General features: G+C 47.1%; 1 protein-coding gene across 4 annotated transcripts in view; it reads right to left on the bottom strand.

The window, feature by feature from the left end:
- galnt17 (polypeptide N-acetylgalactosaminyltransferase 17) overlaps positions 1-23,200 on the bottom strand; it is a 30,339-nt gene that overhangs the window by 2,863 nt on the left and 4,276 nt on the right. The window contains exons 4-10 of one of the 4 annotated variants that reach the window (XM_061972207.1): positions 22,947-23,113; positions 14,705-14,879; positions 14,425-14,622; positions 14,247-14,364; positions 10,198-10,383; positions 9,993-10,130; positions 1,751-1,846 (exon numbers count right to left, since the gene is read on the bottom strand). In XM_061972207.1, coding sequence (XP_061828191.1) covers positions 1,751-1,846; positions 9,993-10,130; positions 10,198-10,383; positions 14,247-14,364; positions 14,425-14,622; positions 14,705-14,879; positions 22,947-23,113 — 1,078 coding nt within the window. Of the gene's footprint in view, positions 1-1,750; positions 1,847-9,992; positions 10,131-10,197; positions 10,384-14,246; positions 14,365-14,424; positions 14,623-14,704; positions 14,880-22,946; positions 23,114-23,200 lie in introns of those variants that run through there. The other 3 variants (XM_061972208.1, XM_061972211.1, XM_061972209.1) reach the window with 3 other exon arrangements.

The following is a 23,200-nucleotide window of genomic DNA, read 5'->3' as shown; positions in this document are numbered from 1 at the left end:
CACGCTGAACTTTTCTGGCCTTTTTTTCCCCCTGGTCTTTAGTACCGTATTTTCCGCACCATAAGGCGCCCTGGGTTAAAAGCCGCGCCTTCAATGAACGGCATATTTCAAAACTTTGTCCACCTATAAGCCGCCCGGTGTTGTAAGCCGCATCTAACTGCGCTAAAGGAATGTCAAAAAAACAGTCAGATAGGTCAGTCAAACTTTAATAATATATTAAAAACCAGCGTTCTAACAACTCTGTTCACTCCCAAAATGTACGCAAATGTGCAATCACAAACATACGTATATCAACATGGACAGAGCTGCGTGAAAAAAGCCACCCGGCCTCTTCGCGTAAACTTAAACTTACCTTAACCACTCGCTCATCTTTTCTTCATCCATCCCTTCGAGTTAGCTTTTATGATGACGCCGGCTGGAAAGGTCTCTTTTGGCAAGGTCTTCCTTTTGAATATCACCATGGGTGGAAGTTTCTGGCCATTAGCATGGCAAGCTAGAACCACAGTGAAGGATGACTTCTCATTCCCTGTGGTGCGAATATTCACCGTACGTGCTCCCGTTGTATCCACAGTGCGGTTCACAGGAATATCAGTTGCTGTGAAATAGTAATCCGTGTGTGGATGGAGAGATTGCGTCTTTTCATGAACCGGATCCCTGACGCTTAGTAGGAGCCATTTTGTGGTCTTTACAGATGTAAACACACAAAGGAAATGAAACGTACGGTGATATCCGCGCGCTTTTTCTTCTTCTACGCGGGCGGGTGGTTGCTTACAGTAGAAGAAGAAGCGCTTCCTGTTCTATGGGGGCGGGTGCTTACCTTGGCGGTTGCTTGCGTAGAAGAAGAAGCGCTTCCTGTTCTACCGGGAAAAAAGATGGCGGCTGTTTACCGAAGTTGCGAGATCGAAACTTTATGAAAATGAATCGTAATATTAATCCATATATAAAGCGCACCGGGTTATAAGCCGCACTGTCAGCTTTTGAGTAAATTTGTGGTTTTTAGGTGCGGCTAATAGTGCGGAAAATACGGTATTCCTTTTTTTAGTTTGTTGCCGGCGTTGCCATCTCTTTTTTTTTTCTTCTTCTGTTGTGGCATATGCTGCAGGTGCCTGCTCGTTTTCCGTATGTGGGTAACAACATTTAACTATGTATATTTATTTCCGAATTGGTTTAACTGCCACCCGCCTGAATCTATTTAAAATCTAATTTTTTTTTATTTCAACCGCCCGACCCGACCCGACCCGACCCGACCCGACCCGACCCGACCCGCGGATAAAATCTAATTTTTTTTAATTTCATCCGCCCGATCCGCGGATAATCCGCGGACTCCGCGGTTGTGCCCGCAAACCGCGCATCTCTAATATATATATATATATATATATATATATATATATATATATATATATATATATATATATATAAAATAAATACTTGAATTTCAGTGTTCATTTACAAACTACAACTCACAAACACTTAAAGTTAGGCTCCACCATCAGAATGTGTACTTAAACTTATAAAGATCACATGGATATTATTCAGTGAGTTGATTCACCAAAACTAACCTGTTATACAGGAGGAAAAATTTTAATTTCAACCGCCCGACCCGACCCGCGGATAAAATCTAATATTTTTTTTTATTTCAACCGCCCGACCCGCGGACAATCCGCGGACTCCGCGGTTGTGTCCGCAAACCGCGCATCTCTAGTTGGGACACAACCTGCTTGTCTGAGTAGCATAAGTGTCCTCCTCCTACCTGGGGCCCCCAACCATGGCAGGGGTGCAAGGTGGCCGTGTGGTTCTCCTTCATGCCCTGGTCCAAACACAAGTGGCTGGCTTTAGAGTTGCGGACCTGGGAAGACAAAAGTACAAAAAAACCAAAACCGGTGAAGTTGGCACGTTGTGTAAGTCGTAAATAAAAACAGAATACAATGATTTGCATTTAACGTTGGAACTGAGAAACGTTGTTTTTTTGCAAATATTAGCTCGTTTGGAATTTGATGCCTGCAGCATGTTTCAAAAAAGCTGGCACAAGTGGCAAAAAAGACTGAGAAAAGTTGAGGAATGCTCATCAAACACTTATTTGGAACATCCCACAGGTGTGCAGGCTAGTTGGGAACAGGTGGGTGCCATGATTGGGTATAAAAGCTAGCTTCCATGACATGCTCAGTCATTCACAAACAACGTTGCTTGGATGGCAACATATGTTGCTCCAAAACCTGCATGTACCTTTCAGCATTAATGGCGCCTTCACAGATGTGTAAGTTACCCATGTCTTGGGCACTAATACACCCCCAGTGTTGGGAAAGGGCATGTTCACCACTGTGTTACATGACCTTTCCTTTTAACAACACTCAGTAAACGTTTGGGAACTGAGGAGACACATTTTTGAAGCTTCTCAGGTGGAATTCTTTCCCATTCTTGCTTGATGTACAGCTTAAGTTGTTCAACAGTCCGGGGGTCTCCGTTGTGCTATTTTAGGCTTCACATTTTCAATGGGAGACAGGTCTGGACTACAGGCAGGCCAGTCTAGTACCCGCACTCTTTTACTATGAAGCCACGTTGATGTAACACGTGGCTTGGCATTGTCTTGCTGAAATAAGCAGGGGCGTCCATGGTAACGTTGCTTGGATGACAACATATGTTACTCCAAAACCTGTATGTACCTTTCAGCATTAATGGTGCCTTCACAGATGTGTAAGTTACCCATGTCTTGGGCACTAATACACCCCCATACCATCACACATGCTGGCTTTTACACTTTGCGTCGATAACACGACGACGTTCCACAGTTTCCAAAAACAATTTGAAATGTGGACTCGTCAGACCACAGAACACTTTTCCACTTTGTATCAGTCCATCTTAGATGAGCTCAGGCCCAGCGAAGCCGACGGCGTTTCTGGGTGTTGTTGATAAATGGTTTTCGCCTTGCATAGGAGAGTTTTAACTCGCACTTACAGATGTAGCGACCAACTGTAGTTACTGACAGTGGGTTTCTGAAGTGTTCCTGAGCCCATGTGGTGATATCCTTTACACACTGATGTCGCTTGTTGACGCAGTACAGCCTGAGGGATGGAAGGTCACGGGGCTTAGCCGCTTACGTGCAGTGATTTCTCCAGATTCTCTGAACCCTTTGATGATATTACGGAGCGTAGATGGTGAAATCCCTAAATTCCTTGCAATAGCTGGTTGAGAAAGGGTTTTCTTAAACTGTTCAACAATTTGCTCACGCATTTGTTGACAAAGTGGTGACCCTCGCCCCATCCTTGTTTGTGAATGACTGAGCATTTCATGGAATCTACTTTTATACCCAATCATGGCACCCACCTGTTCCCAATTTGTCTGTTCCAAATAAGTGTTTGATGAGCATTCCTCAACTTTTCTCAGTCTTTTTTGCCACCTTTCCCAACTTCTTTGTCACGTGTTGCTGGCATCAAATTCTAAAGTTAATGATTATTTGCAACAACAAAAAAAAAGTTTATGAGTTTGAACATCAAATATGTTGTCTTTGTAGCATATTCAACTGAATATGGGTTGAAAAGGATTTGCAAATCATTGTATTCCGTTTATATTTACATCTAACACAATTTCCCGACTCATATGGAAACGGGGTTTGTAAAATAGTCACTTTTTTTGAGCACAATTATGACCTTTGTCATCAAAATGTTAACGTTTTCTTACAAAATTGTGACTTTTGTCGAGTAAAATTACGACTCTTTTCATAAAATTGCCAAAATGTTACGCCTTTGTTGTAAAATTGCGACTGTTATTGAGTAAAATTCCTACTTTTATCATAACATTGCACAAATGTCCAGTTTTACTCGCAAAATAACGACTTTTTGTGTTGATTTATTTATTTTATTTTGTGGTTTGAATTCGTTTTTTAGGAGCTGTCATTCCACATTTATCAGTATTCACCTTGGCCAGTAGGGGGCAGTAGAGCGTTTCTTCCTAATTGAATGCTATCACCTGCAGACCGGAAGCTTCTTGTCATCGTGATGAGAGCGACCAGCCTGTGAACACCTGGAACTTTCTGTGTGCTTTTTCCTCCTGTATAACAGGTTAGTTTTGGTGAATCAACTCACTGAATGATATCCATGATGGTGGAGGCTAACTCTAAAATGTTTGCAAGGTGTTTGTGAATGAATCCATGTCATTCATACAAAGTGGCGACGAGAGTGTGCAATGTTTATATAGGAACTTCTGATCCTAGTTCAGACTCCCAAATTGGAGCTCCAGTTTTCTTATTGATTTTATAATGTATTTTTATTATAATGTGTGTAGTCTGGAATAGGTTTTACATGCTATTGTATTGTTCGGTTGTATTGTATTGGATCGGTTCGCAGCCGAGTGTGAAGCGACTGGGATGAGAATCAGCACCTCCAAGTCCGAGTCCATGGTTCTCGCCCGGAAAAGGGTGGAATGCCATCTTCGGGTTGGGGAGGAGACCCTGCCCCAAGTGGAGGAGATCAAGTACCTCGGAGACTTGTTCACGAGTGAGGGAGGATCGACAGGCAGATCGGTGCGGCGTCTTCAGTAATGCGGACGCTGTATCGATCCGTTGTGGTGAAGAAGGAGCTGAGCCGGAAGGCAAAGCTCTCAATTTACCGGTCGATCTATGTTCCCATCCTCACCTAATGGTCATGAGCTTTGGGTTATGACCGAAAGGACAAGATCACGGGTACAAGCGGCCCAAATGAGTTTCCTCCGCCGGGTGGCGGGTCTCTCCCTTAGAGATAGGGTGAGAAGCTCTGTCATCCGGGGGGAGCTCAAAGTAAAGCCGCTGCTCCTCCACATGGAGAGGAGCCAGATGAGGTGGTTCGGGCATCTGGTCAGGATGCCACCCGATCGCCTCCCGAGGGAGGTGTTTAGGGCACGTCCGACCGGTAGGAGGCCACGGGGAAGACCCAGGACACGTTGGGAAGACTATGTCTCCCGGCTGGCCTGGGAACGCCTCGGGATCCCCCGGGAGGAGCTGGACGAAGTGGCTGGGGAGAGGGAAGTCTGGGCTTCCCCGCGACCCGACCTCGGATAAGCGGAAGAAGATGGATGGATGGATGGATGCTATTGTATTGTGTTTAGACATGGCTATATAAATTAAGCTCTCAGGAATGGTCCATGAACATTTCAAGTACAGTAACTTAAAGCTGCTATTATAAAAAGAAGAATATGAAGACAAGTAACTGGGCAATCTACTAATAAAAGTTGAAATCTATCAAAAACATATAGTGACGTCATTCCCTTACTTAACTTAAAGGAATTGACGGAAGGGCACCACCAGGAGTGGAGCCTGCGGCTTAATCTGACTCAACACGGGGAACCTTACCTGGCCCGGACACGGAAAGGATTGACAGATTGATGGCTCTTTCTCGATGCAGTTCTACAAAGACTGCGTGACTTAACCGGACAATCTGTTCTGACACCTTGTCCAGAGTTCTACACACTCAACAAAAACCAGAAGGCTAAATCTGAATCTGAAGTTCCTCTGGAGTACCCTGGGAGATCAACTTTTCCTGAAGGGCTGAAGAGTTTTATTCCCCTGTAGTCTTTCGGTCACCCTTTGGGGTACTTATAATTCCACAGGCCAGGAGGACTGTCCCTGACTTCCAAGCTATGTTAATGAGTTGTGCCAACAAAATTCAGACCTTTGAAGAGTTCTGAGAGAATCTAATCCACCAAGAAGGTCTTTTATCCACCGTCTTTCTCTCTTGGCTCGAGTCAAAGGTGGTCACATTCCCTCCCCTTTCCGTATCTGCCCTGTTTGCCTCTTTGTCTTGTCCTGTCTTGTTTAACTTTCTTGTAGCATTTTTTTTGCACGGCTCTTCAAAATATTAACAACAGAATTGATTAACTTGCCTTTCAACACAATTTACAATATCTCTGGGGAACCTGCTTGTCCTGACAGAACAGTTGTTGCTGGACACATGATGGACTGTTGAGAGAAGTGGAGTGCTGAATGCCTGGCAACCCTTTCAGTCGAGGACATTGCAGATCGCTACCTATTCGGAATCATGCTAACAGGACATCTGCGGATTGGAGTAAGGATTGCACTGGTGTATCGACAACTTGGAAGATGCTGGCAGTCGTTCAAGGTACCACAAAATTGCCACAAATGACTAAATTGGCCCTAGTGTGTGAATGTTGTCTGTCTACCTGTGTTGGCCCTGCGATGAGGTGGCGACTTGTCCAAGGTGTACGCCGCCTTCTGCCGGAGTGCAGCTGAGATAGGTACACCCTAGAGATGCGCGGTTTGCGGGCACAACCGCGGAGTCCGCGGATTATCCGCGGATCGGGCGGATGAAATAAAAAAAAATTAGATTTTATCCGCGGGTCGGGTCGGGCGGTTGAAATAAAAAAAAGAAAAAGATTTTAAATAGATTCAGGCGGGTGGCAGTTAAATCAATTCGGAAATATATATACATAGTTAAATGTTGTTACCCACATACGAAAAAACGAGCAGGCACCTGCAGCATATGCCACAACAGAAGAAGAAAAAAGAAAAGAGATGGACACTTTTACGGAGTGGAGAAGGGACGCCTCGCCGGGGTCCGGGACCGAGGCCCCTTCCCCCGAGAGGGCCCCACCGGGAGCCGTAGCTGAGGCGATCCGCGAGAAGGGCCCGACGCACGTCCAGGGTCACCACCGCGGCCACCGCACCGACACCCCGCCTCGTCCGCCTTCGCCGCGGCCGGCGTCACGCGCAGCAGGTAAGCAGCTTACCTGCCCGCCACCCCCGTGGCCGGGGGCTCGTAACAGGGGTCACTCCGCGCGCTCCGCCCGCGCAGCTTACCTGCCCGCCACCCCTGTTGCCGGGGGCGCGTAACAGGGGTCACTCCGCGCGCAGTGCGCTCACGAAAGGGGTGGGGCTCACCCTGGTTGATATAGACAGCAGGACGGTGGCCATGGAAGTCGGAACCCGCTAAGGCGTGTGTAACAACCCACCTGCCGAATCAACTAGCCCTGAAAATGGATGGCGCTGGAGCGTCGGGCCCATACCCGGCCGTCGCCGGCAGCGAGACGCGCTTGGAGGTGCGCTCAGCGCGGCTCCCATATGATTGCGCACTGGTGTGCGTCTGGGTCGTGACAGCGTGGCACGCGAATGTCTGTGCTGCATTGGATCAGTCTCCTTTCTTTAACAGGCAAAAGCTTTATAACCTCACTAATGCCTTGCATCGTCTATATTAGATATATAACAACGGGCGGGTGCGGGCGGGTGCGGTTCTGATCAAATGTTACATCGGGTGGATGGCGGATGGTTGACGACTTTCTGATGCGGTTGCGGATGAAATAATTGCCTATCCGCGCATCTCTAGTACACCCCAAACCCCCCTGCCGCCTTTCCCTCCCCCGTGACCCCGAGAGGGACATGCAGTAGAAAATGGTTGGATGGATGGGAAAATGGTGGCAGAACGTGGGCACTCGGACTTTAGTGGTTTTGGACTAAATTTGGATAACTTTGGAGACGCCGTCTGCCCTGCATGACAAATTTGAAGACCAGTAATAGACAATTAGAGTGAAAAGTTTAAATTTGTTTTCCGCTCGCTCAAACACAAACATTCTCATCTGGATTGTTTTCCTTGGCAGCAAGCCACCTGGCGAAGTGGTTGCTTCAGGACTCTCCTAGAGCACAGTGCAGCGAAGACCAAACAAACACGTTTCCTGTCAACAACACCAATGCCTGCAGAGCGACTCTCGGCGGCCTACAGACATAATACACACAGTTCCTTCTTCCTCCTCCGCGTTAAGATCAAGGAGTTTGCTGACTATTTCAGTGATGGACATGTCCTCATGCAACGCTTCCTCTGCGGGTTGTAAGTCCTTAAAGTATTCTTTCAACTGTGCCTCCAACCCAAACCAGGGGTCTCAGACACGCTGCCCACAACTTTATGTGGAATTTGACAGCTGGTGCGGCACGCGGGTTTTAAATAAATAGCGCTTGTCAGCCGTCATGATACAGCATGTAGCACCCACTACAGCCAGCGTGCCTGATCAGCCACACATTGTAAGGGGCTTCCGCTTGCTCACGTAGGTGACAGCAACGCATACTTGGTCAACAACCACACAGGTCACACTGACGGTGGCGGTATAAAAAAAAAAAAAAAAACTTTAACACTCTTACTAATAATGCGCCACACTGTGAACCCACACCAAACAAGAATGACAAACAAATTTCAGGAGAACATCTGCACCGTTACACATCATAAACACAACAGGACAAATACCCAGAATCCCATGCAGCCCTAACTCTTCCGGGATACATTATACACCCCCTCCACACCAAACAAGAATGACAAACAAATTTCAGGAGAACATCTGCACCGTAACACAACATAAACACAACAGGACAAATACCCAGAATCCCATGCAGCCCTAACTCTTCCGGGATACATTATACACCCCCCCACACCAAACCCCGCCCACCTCAATCGACGCACAGAGAGAGGGGGGGGGGGGGGGGGGGTGATCAATCAATCAATGTTTATTTATATAGCCCTAAATCACAAGTGTCTCAAAGGGCTGCACAAGCCACAACGACATCCTCGGTACAAAGCCCACATAAGGGCAAGGAAAAACTCACCCCAGTGGGACGTCGATGTGAATGACTATGATAAACCTTGGAGAGGACCGCATATGTGGGTAACGCCCCCCCCCCCTCTAGGGGAGACCGAAAGCAATGGATGTCGAGTGGGTCTGACATAATATTGTGAGAGTCCAGTCCATAGTGGATCCAACATAATAGTAAGAGTCCAGTCCATAGTGGGGCCAGCAGGACACCATCCCGAGCGGAGACGGGTCAGCAGCGCAGAGATGTTCCCAGCCGATGCACAGGCGAGCGGTCCACCCCGGGTCCCGACTCTGGACAGCCAGCACTTCATCCATGACCACCGGACCTGTGCCCCCCCCCCCCCTCAAGGAAAAGGGGAGCAGAGGAGAAAAGAAAAGAAACGGCAGATCAACTGGTCTAACAGGGGGGCTATTTAAAGGCTAGAGTATACAAATGAGTTTTAAGATGGGACTTAAATGCTTCTACTGAGGTAGCATCTCTAATTGTTACCGGGAGGGCATTCCATAGTACTGGAGCCCCAATAGAAAACGCTCTATAGCCCGCAGACTTTTTTTGGGCTCTGGGAATCACTAATAAGCCGGAGTTCTTTGAACGCAAATTTCTTGCCGGGACGTATGGTACAATGCAATCGACAAGATAGGACGGAGCTAGACCGTGTAGTATTTTATACGTAAGTAGTAAAACCTTATAGTCACATCTTAAGTGCACAGGAAGCCAGTGCAGGTGAGCCAGTATAGGCGTAATATGATCAAACTTTCTTGTTCTTGGCAAAAGTCTAGCAGCCGCATTTTGTACCAATTGTAATCTTTTAATGCTAGACATAGGGAGACCCGAAAATAATACGTGATGTGTGAGGGAGCAGGGTTGGGGTGGGTGCGGGGGCGGAGTTTGGTAGTAGCAGGGGTGTATAATGTAGCCCGGAAGAGTCAGGGCTGCATGGGATTCTGGGTGTTTGTTCTGTTGTGTTTATGTTGTGTTAAGGTGCAGATGTTCTCCCGAAATGTGTTTGTCATTCTTGTTTGGTTTTGGTTCAAAGTGTGGCGCATTATTAGTAAGAGTGTTAAAGTTGTTTTATATGACCACCGTCAGTGTAATTTGTGTGGCTGTTGACCAAGTATGCCTTGCTGTCACGTACGTGTGCAAGCAGAAGATGTATAATATATAACAAGTGTTGGACTGGCACGCTGTTAATACAGATTGTAGAGGGCGTCAAATGTTGTACCATCATGGCACACCCTTATTATAGCCATAAGGGTGAAAATCGGTGAATATTAATCACGGGAGTTTTCTGCGAGAGGCACTGAAATCCGGAAGTCTCACGGGAAAATTGGGGGGTTCAGCAAGTAAGCTGCTGAGCCGCATCAGAGTGATCAAAGAGCCGCATGCGGCTCCGGAGCCGCGGGTTGCCGACCCCTGTTCTAAACCTACTCACCTCTCCGTAGTAGATGGTGTTGTTGTATGTCTTCATCTCAGGGTAGATGTTGTCCAGGTACCACTGGAAGTTCTTACACTGCAGCCTCTTCCTCAGCTCCACCCTCTCAGAGACGTCTCCGTAGTCGATTCCATGATTCTGAGAGTAGTGGTCACGTCCTATTAGCGCTTCATTTCAAGCGCAACTAACGACGAGCTTGTCCCACCTCCATGGGGATGTTCCAGGCCAGGTAGACGTTGGACTTCAGCTCGTCCATCCACACCTCGGCCACGCGCAGGGCGTTACGCCGCATGTGGAAGGCGATGTTGCTGTGGTAGGGCTTCTTCATGCGGGCGATGTGAGCCACTCTGGAACATGGAAGAACCTCCATGCTGCCCCCGCACGTCCACACCTGCTGGTGAGGTAGGGGAGCGGAGTTATAAAAACATCGAAGACCGACAGGAACTGCTTGAGGAAGTTGATGTGAGTTAAAACGATGACGATACAAAGATGCCATCTGTGTACTTCTCACAACCACTAGTAGGCATTAGCATAACATGTTGTGTTATCTTTTGATGGGTGTGTCAGGATTTACTGCTTGTGGTTTTCCACCCTCAGAAAAACGCTACATCTTTGCTAGCCATACAGCAAAAACTTTGTTTCGAGGGTTAGACTAGCTAGCTGACATCAACTGGTGATATGTTAAGTCACGCTAACCCAACAAGGGACTCCTCCCAATAGCTCCACCCACTCGGCAGATGACTTTATGAATTTCTTTAATAAGAAAATTGAACTCATTAGAAAGGAGATTAAAGACAACGCATACCAGCTACAACTGGGTTCTATTAACACAGATACAACTGTATCTACGACGGATACTGCAATACAAAATAGTCTCTCTCTTTTTGATGAAATAACATTATCCGGTGGCCATGGATGAAGTGCTGGCTGTCCAGAGTCGGGACCCGGGGTGGACCGCTCGCCTGTGCATCGGCTGGGAACATCTCTGCGCTGCTGACCCGTCTCCGCTCGGGATGGTGTCCTGCTGGCCCCACTATGGACTGGACTCTTACTATTATGTTGGATCCACTATGGACTGGACTCTCACAATATTATGTCAGACCCACTCGACATCCATTGCTTTCGGTCTCCCCTAGAGGGGGGGGGGGGGGGGGGGGGGGGTTACCCACATATGCGGTCCTCTCCAAGGTTTCTCATAGTCATTCACATCGACGTCCCACTGGGGTGAGTTTTTCCTTGCCCTTATGTGGGCTTTGTACCGAGGATGTCGTTGTGGCTTGTGCAGCCCTTTGAGACACTTGTGATTTAGGGCTATATAAATAAACATTGATTGATTGATTGATTGATGTTGTGTTATCTTTTGATGGGTGTGTCAGGATTTACTGCTTGTGGTTTTCCACCCTCAGACAAACGCTACATCTTTGCTAGCTATTAGAGATGCGCGGTTTGCGGACACAACCGCGGAGTCCGCGGATAATCCGCGGGTCGGGCGGGTGACATGACGAAAAAAATAGATTGTAAATAGATTCGGGCGGTTGGCAGTTGAACCAATTTGGAAATATATATACATAGTTAAATGTTGTTACCCACATACGAAAAACATATAGATTTTATCGGTCCTTTAGGTGGAGCTGATGGTGCATCACCGAAAAAGAAAAGGATTGACTTCACAGAATGGGAGGAGGATACACCTGTGTTTGTTGATGAAGTAGAGGATTATTCCTCGACAAACTTCCATCTCTATCGTGGGATCACACTCCTCAGCCTTCCCGGTAAGGTCTATTCAGGTGTACTGGAGAGGAGGCTACGCCGGATAGTCGAACCTCGGATTCAGGAGGAACAGTGTGGTTTTCGTCCTGGTCGTGGAACTGTGGACCAGCTCTATACTCTCGGCAGGGTCCTTGAGGGTGCATGGGAGTTTGCCCAACCAGTCTACATGTGTTTTGTGGACTTGGAGAAGGCATTCGACCGTGTACCCCGGGAAGTCCTGTGGGGAGTGCTCAGAGAGTATGGGGTAACGGACTGTCTTATTGTGGCAGTTCGCTCCCTGTATGATCAGTGCCAGAGCTTGGTCCGCATTGCCGGCAGTAAGTCGGACACGTTTCCAGTGAGGGTTGGACTCCGCCAAGGCTGCCCTTTGTCACCGATTCTGTTCATAACCTTTATGGACAGAATTTCTAGGCGCAGTCAGGGCGTTGAGGGGATCTGGTTTGGTGGCTGCAGGATTAGGTCTCTGCTATTTGCAGATGATGTGGTCCTGATGGCTTCCTCTGGCCAAGATCTTCAGCTCTCGCTGGATCGGTTCTCAGCCGAGTGTGAAGCGACTGGGATGGGAATCAGCACCTCCAAGTCCGAGTCCATGGTTCTCTCCCGGAAAAGGGTGGAGTGCCATCTCCGGGTTGGGGAGGAGATCTTGCCCCAAGTGGAGGAGTTTAAGTACCTCGGAGTCTTGTTCACGAGTGGGGGAAGAGTGGATCGTGAGATCGACAGGTGGATCGGTGCGGCATCTTCAGTAATGTGGACGCTGTATCGATCCGTTGTGGTGAAGAAGGAGCTGAGCCGGAAGGCAAAGCTCTCAATTTACCGGTCGATCTGCGTTCCCATCCTCACCTATGGTCATGAGCTTTGGGTTATGACCGAAAGGACAAGATCACGGGTACAAGCGGCTGAAATGAGTTTCCTCCGCCGGGTGGCGGGGCTCTCCCTTAGAGATAGGGTGAGAAGCTCTGCCATCCGGGGGTAGCTCAAAGTAAAGCCGCTGCTCCTCCACGAGAGGAGCCAGATGAGGTGGTTCGGGCATCTGGTCAGGATGCCACCCGAACGCCTCCCTAGGGAGGTGTTTAGGGCACGTCCGACCGGTAGAAGGCCGCGGGGAAGACCCAGGACACGTTGGGAAGACTATGTCTCCCGGCTGGCCTGGGAACGCCTCGGGGTCCCACAGGAAGAGCTGGACGAAGTGGCTGGGGAGAGGGAAGTCTGGGCTTCCCTGCTTAGGCTGCTGCCCCCGCGACCCGACCTCGGATAAGCGGAAGAAGATGGATGGATGGATGGATGTTTGTCGCGACCGTCTATTTTCATTATAATTCAAGTTTGATGATAAAGTGCAGTCTGATGGGTTTGATTTCCCCCCTTCAGCTATTTGCCTTGGCCAATAAGTTGCAGGTAATTTATTATTATTTATTTAATTTATTTTTGTTTAAATAGGGATGACATACATATGTTATTGTATAATTTAAGTTTGTGCGCGTGATTGACAGCCTAAGGCTTATGAGGCACATTTTTTATTTATTTTTTTTATTTCAACTTAAAAACGTATGAGCCTATGCCTATGCCTACAACATAGGCTATGTGCTTATCTTTATTTTCCTGCCTGTCGTTGACAATGGAGACTGTCTGATATTTTGTCATGGCTGCAGATCAATCAATAAAGGTTCATCTTTGTCGCGAAATTGTTCACTGCTTCACTGTGCACCCCGCCCTCGTCCCTATTTGAGCATTATAACGTTAACAAGTTAATATTCATTTAAATGAAATTCAGAAAAAAAAATTTACCTAACGAAAATATAGGCCTAGTCTTTCTAAAACATTTTTTTAACTTCTTAAAAGCATCGTTCTGCTTGCTGCAACTGCGCACACAAAGTGTGAGGAACGCATTCCTGATCTGAGGGCATTGGCAACAATAGTCAACACGTTCTTATTGGAAATGACAATAATACTATAATAATGATAAATAATATTATCACGCATTAATATATCTTAGCCACTAATGCGTGGCAAGCATTGAATGTCTGTGCTGCATTGGATCAGTCTCCTTTCTTTAACAGGCAAAAGCTTTCTAACCTCACTAATGCCTTGCATCGTCTATATTAGATATATAACAACGGGCGGGTGTGGTTTTGATAAAATGTTGGTTGGGTGGATGGTGGATGGATGACGACATTTGTGATGCGGTTGCGGATGAAATAATTGCCTATCCGCGCATCTCTACTAGCCATACAGCAAAAACTTTGTTTCGAGGGTTAGACATCAACTGGTGATATGTTAAGTCAAGGCGCCGCCTATGGGCACGCTTTGGAGTTGAATCAGCGCCCTTAAAGGTTGTCCTTAAGTCCTGTAGTGGCTGAGAGTGGTGCGGTGATGACATCAGAGCTAATTTGGTAGGTGCTATAATCTTCTGGCGATACTGCAACATTACGTGATATTTCACTGTTTGACATGAACACATAAAGCAGAGAAACCGTGGAACACACAAACCCTGATGCCCAGTTCGATGTTCTCCCCTCCATAAACGTCCATGCCCGGGTCCAGCAGGCCGAGCTCGCCAAGGTAGACCCTGTTGACCACGAAGGAGCAGCCGATCATGGCGGGACTTCTGCAAAATGTCATTATGTAATCGGGGTATTGTACTGTCGGACCCAAGTGCCGGACCCACCTGATGGGGGCCGAGATGTCCCCCTCGTCCCACCACTGTTTGGGGGGGTTGATGTACATGCACCACAGCTCCCAGTTGTAGCCATGACCGGAATTCTCGTACCGTTCCACCTCAAAGGTGTCGTGTTTGATGTTGTCGATGGACGGCAGGATGATCCTGGTGCGGTCCTGCTTAATTCTGGACAGAACCGGTTCGGCCCTGAAGAGAAACACAAGTAAGAAACGCTTTCTCATATTAGGACCTGTCATGTCTGGTGTTGTGGTGTGGCAGTGTGTCTTACCAGAATGGGGTAAACTCCACGTGGGCGTCAAAGAAGCCCGTCACCTCGGCGGTGGCCACCTTCCAGCCCTCCATTCTGGCCCGGATCAGCCCCTCCCTCTTCTGGTTCCTGACAATCTTGACCAGGCCCGGGTAACGCTTCTTCACATATTCCTCCAGAGGTCCTTTCAGCTGCTCTGGAAGCCATTAAACACAACATCAGCATCTTCATGTAGCCAGGAACTGCTCCCCCTGCTGCCATGAGAGATAACTACAAGACTCGAACAGACGCCAACCTTTATTGTGTGTCGTTGTTAAGAAATGTTACGAATACACAATTCATAATTCATATTATGTTGATTTATTTATGAGGTATGTAAAGTAACGAACTCAGCCCAACATGTGTGGCCAATTTACTTGACAATACAAGAGAGAAGAAGAAGTTTCCAGAAGGATCAGGAAGTTAGCCAATGAAGTTAACGAGGTTACTAGGAAATTAATGAATAATCAGGAGGGCACGTCCGACCGGTAGGAGGCCACAGGGTAGACCCAGGACACGTTGGGAAGACTATGTCTCCTGGCTGGCCTGGGAACGCCTCGGGATTCCCCGGGGGGGCTGGACGAAGTGGCTGGGGAGAGGAAAGTCTGGGCTTTCCTGCTTAAGCTGCTGCCCCCACGACCCGAACTCGGATCAGCGGAAGAAGACGGATGGATTTTAGCTAGGACACCAGAAAGTTAACCAGAAAACCAGGAGGTTTGCCAGGATAACAGGAAGTTAGCCAGGCTAACAGGATTTTAGCTAGGATACCAGGTTAACCAGAAAACCAGGAGGTTTGCCAGGATAACAGGAAGTTAGCCAGGCTAACAGGATTTTAGCTAGGATACCAGGTTAACCAGAAAACCAGGAGGTTTGCCGGGATAACAGAAAGTTAGCCAGGCTAACAGGATTTTAGCTAGGATACCAGGTTAACCAGAAAACCAGGAGGTTTGCCAGGATAACAGGAAGTTAGCCAGGCTAACAGGATTTTAGCTAGGATACCAGGTTAACCAGAAAACCAGGAGGTTTGCCAGGGTAACAGGAAGTTAGCCAGGCTAACAGGATTTTAGCTAGGACACCAGAAAGTTAACCAGAAAACCAGGAGGTTTGCCAGAATAACAGGAAGTTAGCCAGGCTAACAGGATTTTAGCTAGGATACCAGGTTAACCAGAAAACCAGGAGGTTTGCCAGGATAACAGAAAGTTAGCCAGGCTAACAGGATTTTAGCAAGGAGACCAGGAAGTTAACCAGAAAACCAGGAGGTTTACCAGGATAACAGAAAGTTAGCCAGGCTAACAGGATTTTAGCTAGGATACCAGGAAGTTAACCACAAAACCAGGGGGTTTGCCAGGATAACAGGAAGTTAGCCAGGCTAACAGGATTTTAGCTAGGATACCAGGTTAACCAGAAAACCAGGAGGTTTGCCGGGATAGCAGGAAGTTAGCCAGGCTAACAGGATTTTAGCTAGGATACCAGGTTAACCAGAAAACCAGGAGGTTTGCCAGGGTAACAGGAAATTAGCCAGGCTAACAGGATTTTAGCTAGGATACCAGGTTAACCAGAAAACCAGGAGGTTTGCCGGGATAACAGGAAGTTAGCCAGGCTAACAGGATTTTAGCTAGGATACCAGGTTAACCAGAAAACCAGGAGGTTTGCCAGGATAACAGGAAGTTAGCCAGGCTAACAGGATTTTAGCTAGGATACCAGGTTAACCAGAAAACCAGGAGGTTTGCCAGGATAACAGGAAGTTAGCCAGGCTAACAGGATTTTAGCTAGGATACCAGGTTAACCAGAAAACCAGGAGGTTTGCCAGGATAACAGGAAGTTAGCCAGGCTAACAGGATTTTAGCTAGGATACCAGGCTAACCAGAAAACCAGGAGGTTTGCCAGGGTAACAGGAAATTAGCCAGGCTAACAGGATTTTAGCTAGGATACCAGGTTAACCAGAAAACCAGGAGGTTTGCCAGGATAACAGGAAGTTAGCCAGGCTAACAGGATTTTAGCTAGGATACCAGGTTAACCAGAAAACCAGGAGGTTTGCCAGGATAACAGGAAGTTAGCCAGGCTAACAGGATTTTAGCTAGGATACCAGGTTAACCAGAAAACCAGGAGGTTTGCCAGGATAACAGGAAGTTAGCCAGGCTAACAGGATTTTAGCTAGGATACCAGGTTAACCAGAAAACCAGGAGGTTTGCCAGGATAACAGGAAGTTAGCCAGGCTAACAGGATTTTAGCTAGGATACCAGGTTAACCAGAAAACCAGGAGGTTTGCCAGGATAACAGGAAGTTAGCCAGGCTAACAGGATTTTAGCTAGGATACCAGGTTAACCAGAAAACCAGGAGGTTTGCCAGGATAACAGGAAGTTAGCCAGGCTAACAGGATTTTAGCTAGGATACCAGGCTAACCAGAAAACCAGGAGGTTTGCCAGGGTAACAGGAAATTAGCCAGGCTAACAGGATTTTAGCTAGGATACCAGGTTAACCAGAAAACCAGGAGGTTTGCCAGGATAACAGGAAGTTAGCCAGGCTAACAGGATTTTAGCTAGGATACCAGGTTAACCAGAAAACCAGGAGGTTTGCCAGGATAACAGGAAGTTAGCCAGGCTAACAGGATTTTAGCTAGGATACCAGGTTAACCAGAAAACCAGGAGGTTTGCCAGGATAACAGGAAATTAGCCAGGCTAACAGGATTTTAGCTAGGATACCAGGTTAACCAGAAAACCAGGAGGTTTGCCAGGATAACAGGAAGTTAGCCAGGCTAACAGGATTTTAGCTAGGATACCAGGTTAACCAGAAAACCAGGAGGTTTGCCAGGATAACAGGAAGTTAGCCAGGCTAACAGGATTTTAGCTAGGATACCAGGTTAACCAGAAAACCAGGAGGTTTGCCGGGATAACAGGAAGTTAGCCAGGCTAACAGGATTTTAGCTCGGATACCAGGAAGTTAACCACAAAACCAGGGGGTTTGCCAGGATAACAGAAAGTTAGCCAGGCGTTTAGGAAGTTAGCCAGAAAACCAAGAAGCTAGCCAGGTTACCAGGACGTTAACCTGGAAACCAGGAAGTATGCCAGGCATCAAGGAAGTTATCCAGGAAACCAGGAAGTCAACCAGAAAACCAGAAAGTAAGATTGGCTAACAAGAATTTAGAGAGTATGCCAGGGAAGTTATCCAGGCACTATATGTGGGGTTGGTTACCCACATATACGGTCCTCGCCATTTTCCTAGCTAACATGAAGTTAATTAGGCTAACTTGAAGTTAACCCAGCTAACTTCTTGGTATGCTGGCTAACTTTCTGTTGTCCTGGCTAACAGGAAGTTAAACTGGCTAACTTCCTGCTATCCTGGCTAACTCTCTGTTTTCTTGGCTAACTTTCTGTTTTACTGGCTAACAGGAAGTTCAACTGGTTAACTTCCTGCTATTCTGGCTTACTCTCAATTTTCCTGGCTATCATGAAGTTAATCAGGCTAACTTTCTGGCATTTTGGCTAACTTGAAGTTAACCCAGCTAACTTCATGGTGTGCTGGCTAACTTTCTGTTTTCCTGGCTAACAGGGAGTTAAACTGGTTAACTTCCTGCTATTCTGGCTAACTCTGTTTTCCTGGCTAACATGAAGTTAATCAGGCTAACTTTCTGGCATTTTGGCTAACTTTCTGGTTTCCTGGCGTACATGACGTTAACCAGGCTGACTTCCTGCTATCATGGCTATCTTTCTGTTTCTCTGGCTAACAGGAAGGTTAACCTAATTAACTTCCTGGTATCCTGGCTAACTTTCTGTTTTCCTAGCTAACATGAAGTTAATCAGGCTAACTTTCTGGCATTTTGGCTAACTTGAAGTTAACCCAGCTAACTTCATGGTGTGCTGGCTAACTTTCTGTTTTCCTGGCTAACAGGGAGTTAAACTGGTTAACTTCCTGGTATCCTGGCTAACTTTCTGTTTTCCTAGCTAACATGAAGTTAATCAGGCTAACTTTCTGGCATTTTGGCTAACTTGAAGTTAACCCAGCTAACTTCATGGTGTGCTGGCTAACTTTCTGTTTTCCTGGCTAACAGGGAGTTAAACTGGTTAACTTCCTGCTATTCTGGCTAACTCTCAGTTTTCCTGGCTAACATTAAGTTAATCAGGCTAACTTTCTGGCATTTTGGCTAACTTTCTGGTTTCCTGGCTTACATGAAGTTAACCTGCTATCCTGGCTATCTTTCTGTTTCTCTGGCTAATAGGAAGTTAACCTCGTAAACACTCCTGGTATCCTGGCTAACTTCCTGCTAACCTGGCCAACTTTCTGTTTTCCTGGCTAACAGGAAGTTAAACTGGTTAACTTCCGGCTATCCTGGCTAACTCTCTGTTTTCCTGGCTAACTTGATGTTTTCTTGGCAAACAGGAAGTTAAACTGGTTAACTTCCTGCTATTCGGGCTAACTCTCTGTTTTGCTGGCTAACAGGAAGTTACACTGGCTAACTTCCTGCTATCCTGGCCAACTTTCTGTTTTTCTGGCTAACATGAAGTTAATCAGGCTAACCTTCTTTTTGCAGCATTGAAGTGTTTTTTTCGGGGGTTTGTGTGTTTTTGACTTTTGCAGCATGTTTCTTTCGCATACGTTTTTGTATATCCTGAATCCTTTCTTAATTTTCAGCATTTTCCCGTTAATCCTGTTTCTGAGTCTAAAGCCGAGAGCTTCCTGAGCGTCAACGTGCTGCACTTCCTGACTGCAACTAAACAGGAAGTGCTCCTAATTAGCAAGCACGCTAATGCAAACAGCTGTGAGTGTGATCACGACAACACACACACCATACTTGCCAACCCTCCCGGATTTTCCGGGAGACTCCCGAAATTCAGCGCCTCTCCCGAAAATCTCCCGGGACAAATTTTCTCCCGAAAAACTCCCGAAATTCAGGCGGACCTGAGTGACGTGTTGACAACACACAACAACAGTGTCTACCGTAAAGCAGTTCGTCTGCCGTAAACAGCAATGTTGTGACACTTTTAAACAGGACAATACTGCCATCTACTGTACATGCATATGTGACCCACCCATAATGTGTCACATTTTTGTGTTGATTCATTTATTTTATTTTGTGGTTTGAATTCGTTTTTGGAGCTGTCATTACACATTTATCAGTATTCACATTGGTCAGTAGGGGGCAGTAGGGCGTTTCTTCCCAATTGAATGCTATCACCTGCAGACCGGAAGTGTCTTGTCATTCTGATGAGCGCGACCAGTCTGTGAACAATTGAAATGCCCTGTGTGATTTTTCCTCCTGTATAACAGGTTAGTTTTGGTGAATCAACTCACTGAATAATATCCATGTGATCTTTATAAGTTTAAGTACACATTCTGATGGTGGAGCCTAACTTTAAGTGTTTGTGAGTTGTAGTTTGTAAATGAACACTGAAATTCAAGTATTTATTTTATATATATATATATATATATACAAGCAGTAATCAAATGGTTCAACAACATCCAAGACAAACAACAGCACAACTTTATCTCCTTTGATATCGAAGAATTTTACCCTTCCATCACGCAAGACCTACTGACTCAAGACTTCGCCTCAGACTACGACTCAATCACAGGCAACGAAAGAAACATCATCATCCACGCAAAAAACTCCATTCTCATCCACAACAGTACACCATGGCAAAAAAAGAACAATGCAACATTTGACGTCACTATGGGAAGTTTTGACGGAGCAGAAACGTGTGAACTCGTTGGGAGTTTCCTCCTCTCCCAGCTCGCTAGCCTCAATCTGAACCTTGGTATTTACCGTGATGACGGACTGGCAGTGTGTCGCGCCTCGCCAAGGAGTAGCGAGAATACCAAGAAGCGCATATGCCAAATTTTCAAAGAGAACGGCCTACGGATCACGATTGAAGCCAACAAGCAAACCGTCAACTTCCTTGACGTCACTTTCAACCTGAGAAATAACAGCTACCAACCATTCACGAAACCCAACACAACACTCCAATACGTGCACCATGACAGCAACCACCCACCCACCACCACGAAAAGAATACCTACCGGAATTAATAAAAGGCTATCGATGCTGTCATCTAGCAAAGCTGAATTTGACCAAGCAACCCCCCCGTACCAAAAAGCCCTTGATGAAAGCGGATACAATTTCACCCTCACCTATGAACCCACGCCAGGAAACCAACCGAAAAAGAACAGAAAACGAAACGACATCATCTGGTACAACCCCCCATACAGCAAAAACGTCTCAACTAACATTGGACACAAATTCCTCAATCTGATTGACAAACACTTTCCCAAAAACAACACCCTAAGAAAAGTATTCAACAAGAACAACATTAAATTGAGCTACAGCTGTATGAACAATATACGACAAATCATCTCAAACCACAACAAAACAATTGCAAATGAGCCGTCGGCCCCCGGACAGAGCGACTCCAAAACCAACAAAGGCTGTAACTGTCGAAAGAAACCTGATTGCCCTCTCAACGGGGGGTGCTTACAAACATCAGTTGTCTACCAATCTAAGGTAACACGCAAGGACATTAACACATCCGACACATATGTAGGATTAACCGAGGGAGAATTCAAAACCAGATGGAACAATCACAAGGCTTCTTTCAGGAACCAAAACCTGCGGAATACCACAGAACTCAGCAAACACATTTGGGACCTCAAAGACAATAATGTTGAATATTCAATAACATGGCAAATTCTTGCATCCAGCACACCTTACAATAGTGGTAATAAAAGATGCAACCTATGCTTGAAAGAGAAACTGTTTATTATTTACCGTCCAGACCTGTCATCCCTCAACAAGCGCAGCGAAATTGTAACAGCATGCCGCCACAGACGGAAACACCTCCTAGGTAACACATGAGCCAATCACCACGCCCCTACGCCAGCCTGTACCCACCCACTCTGTGCCCTATATAAACCATGGTATGTGAATGCTCCCATTAAAATCTCCTGATGATTGAGGGAACCCCCCCTCATGAAACAGGCCTGTAGAGATGAAATAGTCTTGTGATTTTTTCCCACACATACATATATATATATATATATATATATATATATATATATATATATATTAGAGATGCGCGGTTTGCGGGCACAACCGCGGAGTTCGCGGATTATCCGCGAATCGGGCGGATGAAATAAAAAAAAATTAGATTTTATCCGCGGGTCGGGTCGGATCGGGTCGGGTCGGGCGGTTGAAATAAAAAAAAATTAAATTTTAAATAGATTCAGGCGGGTGGCAGTTAAACCAATTGGTAAATATATATACATAGTTAAATGTTGTTACCCACATACGAAAAACGAGCAGGCACCTGCAGCATATGCCACAACAGAAGAAAAAAAAAAAAGAGATGGACACTTTTACGGAGCGGAGAAGGGGCGCCTCGCCGGGGTCCGGGACCGAGGCCCCTTCCCCCGAGAGGGCCCCACCGGGAGCCGTAGCTGAGGTGATCCGCGAGAAGGGCCCGACGCACGTCCAGGGTCACCACCGCGCCCACCGCACCGACACCCCGCCTCGTCCGCCTTCGCCGCGGCCGGCGTCACGCGCAGCAGGTAAGCAGCTTACCTGCCCGCCACCCCCGTGGCCGGGGGCTCGTAACAGGGGTCACTCCGCGCGCTCCGCCCGCGCAGCTTACCTGCCCGCCACCCCTGTTGCCGGGGACGCGTAACAGGGGTCACTCCGCGCGCAGTGCGCTCACGAAAGGGGTGGGGCTCACCCTGGTTGATATAGACAGCAGGACGGTGGCCATGGAAGTCGGAACCTGCTAAGGAGTGTGTAACAACCCACCTGCCCTGAAAATGGATGGCGCTGGAGCGTCGGGCCCATACCCGGCCGTCGCCGGCAGCGAGACGCGCTTGGAGGTGCGCTCAGCGCGGCTCCCATATGATTGCGCACTGGTGTGCGTCTGGGTCGTGACAGCGTGGCACGCGAATGTCTGTTCTGCATTGGATCAGTCTCCTTTCTTTAACAGGCAAAAGCTTTATAACCTCACTTATGCCTTGCATCGTCTATATTAGATATATAACAACGGGCGGGTGCGGGCGGGTGCGGTTCTGATCAAATGTTACATCGGGTGGATGGCTGATGGTTGACGACTTTCTGATGCGGTTGCGTATGAAATAATTGCCTATCCGCGCATCTCTAACACACACTGTTCATAGTCAACATGAAGTGTGTGCTGGTTGTCCTTTAAAGGTGCAGAAGTGGTCAAAGTCAGACTTTTTTTGCTACACGCACCGTCGTCGCTGTGGTCGTCCACCAGGATGATTTCCTTCAGCAGGTGAGGCGGCGTGTGATTGACAGCTGAGTGCACCGAGCGCAGGATGACGGACAGCGCCTCATTGACGAAGATGAAGATGAGGGCCATCTGGGGGAGGTCTCTCAGGTGGGACACCTCTTTGCATCTACACACACACACACACACACACACACACACACACACACACACACACACACACACCACAGCAGCATCAAAACCCGAACCGTAGCTC

This window comes from Nerophis lumbriciformis, linkage group LG17 (genome assembly GCF_033978685.3).
Source record: "Nerophis lumbriciformis linkage group LG17, RoL_Nlum_v2.1, whole genome shotgun sequence".
In the NCBI taxonomy this organism is placed as follows: Eukaryota; Metazoa; Chordata; class Actinopteri; order Syngnathiformes; family Syngnathidae; genus Nerophis; species Nerophis lumbriciformis.
This window is presented reverse-complemented; position numbering and strand designations above follow the sequence as displayed.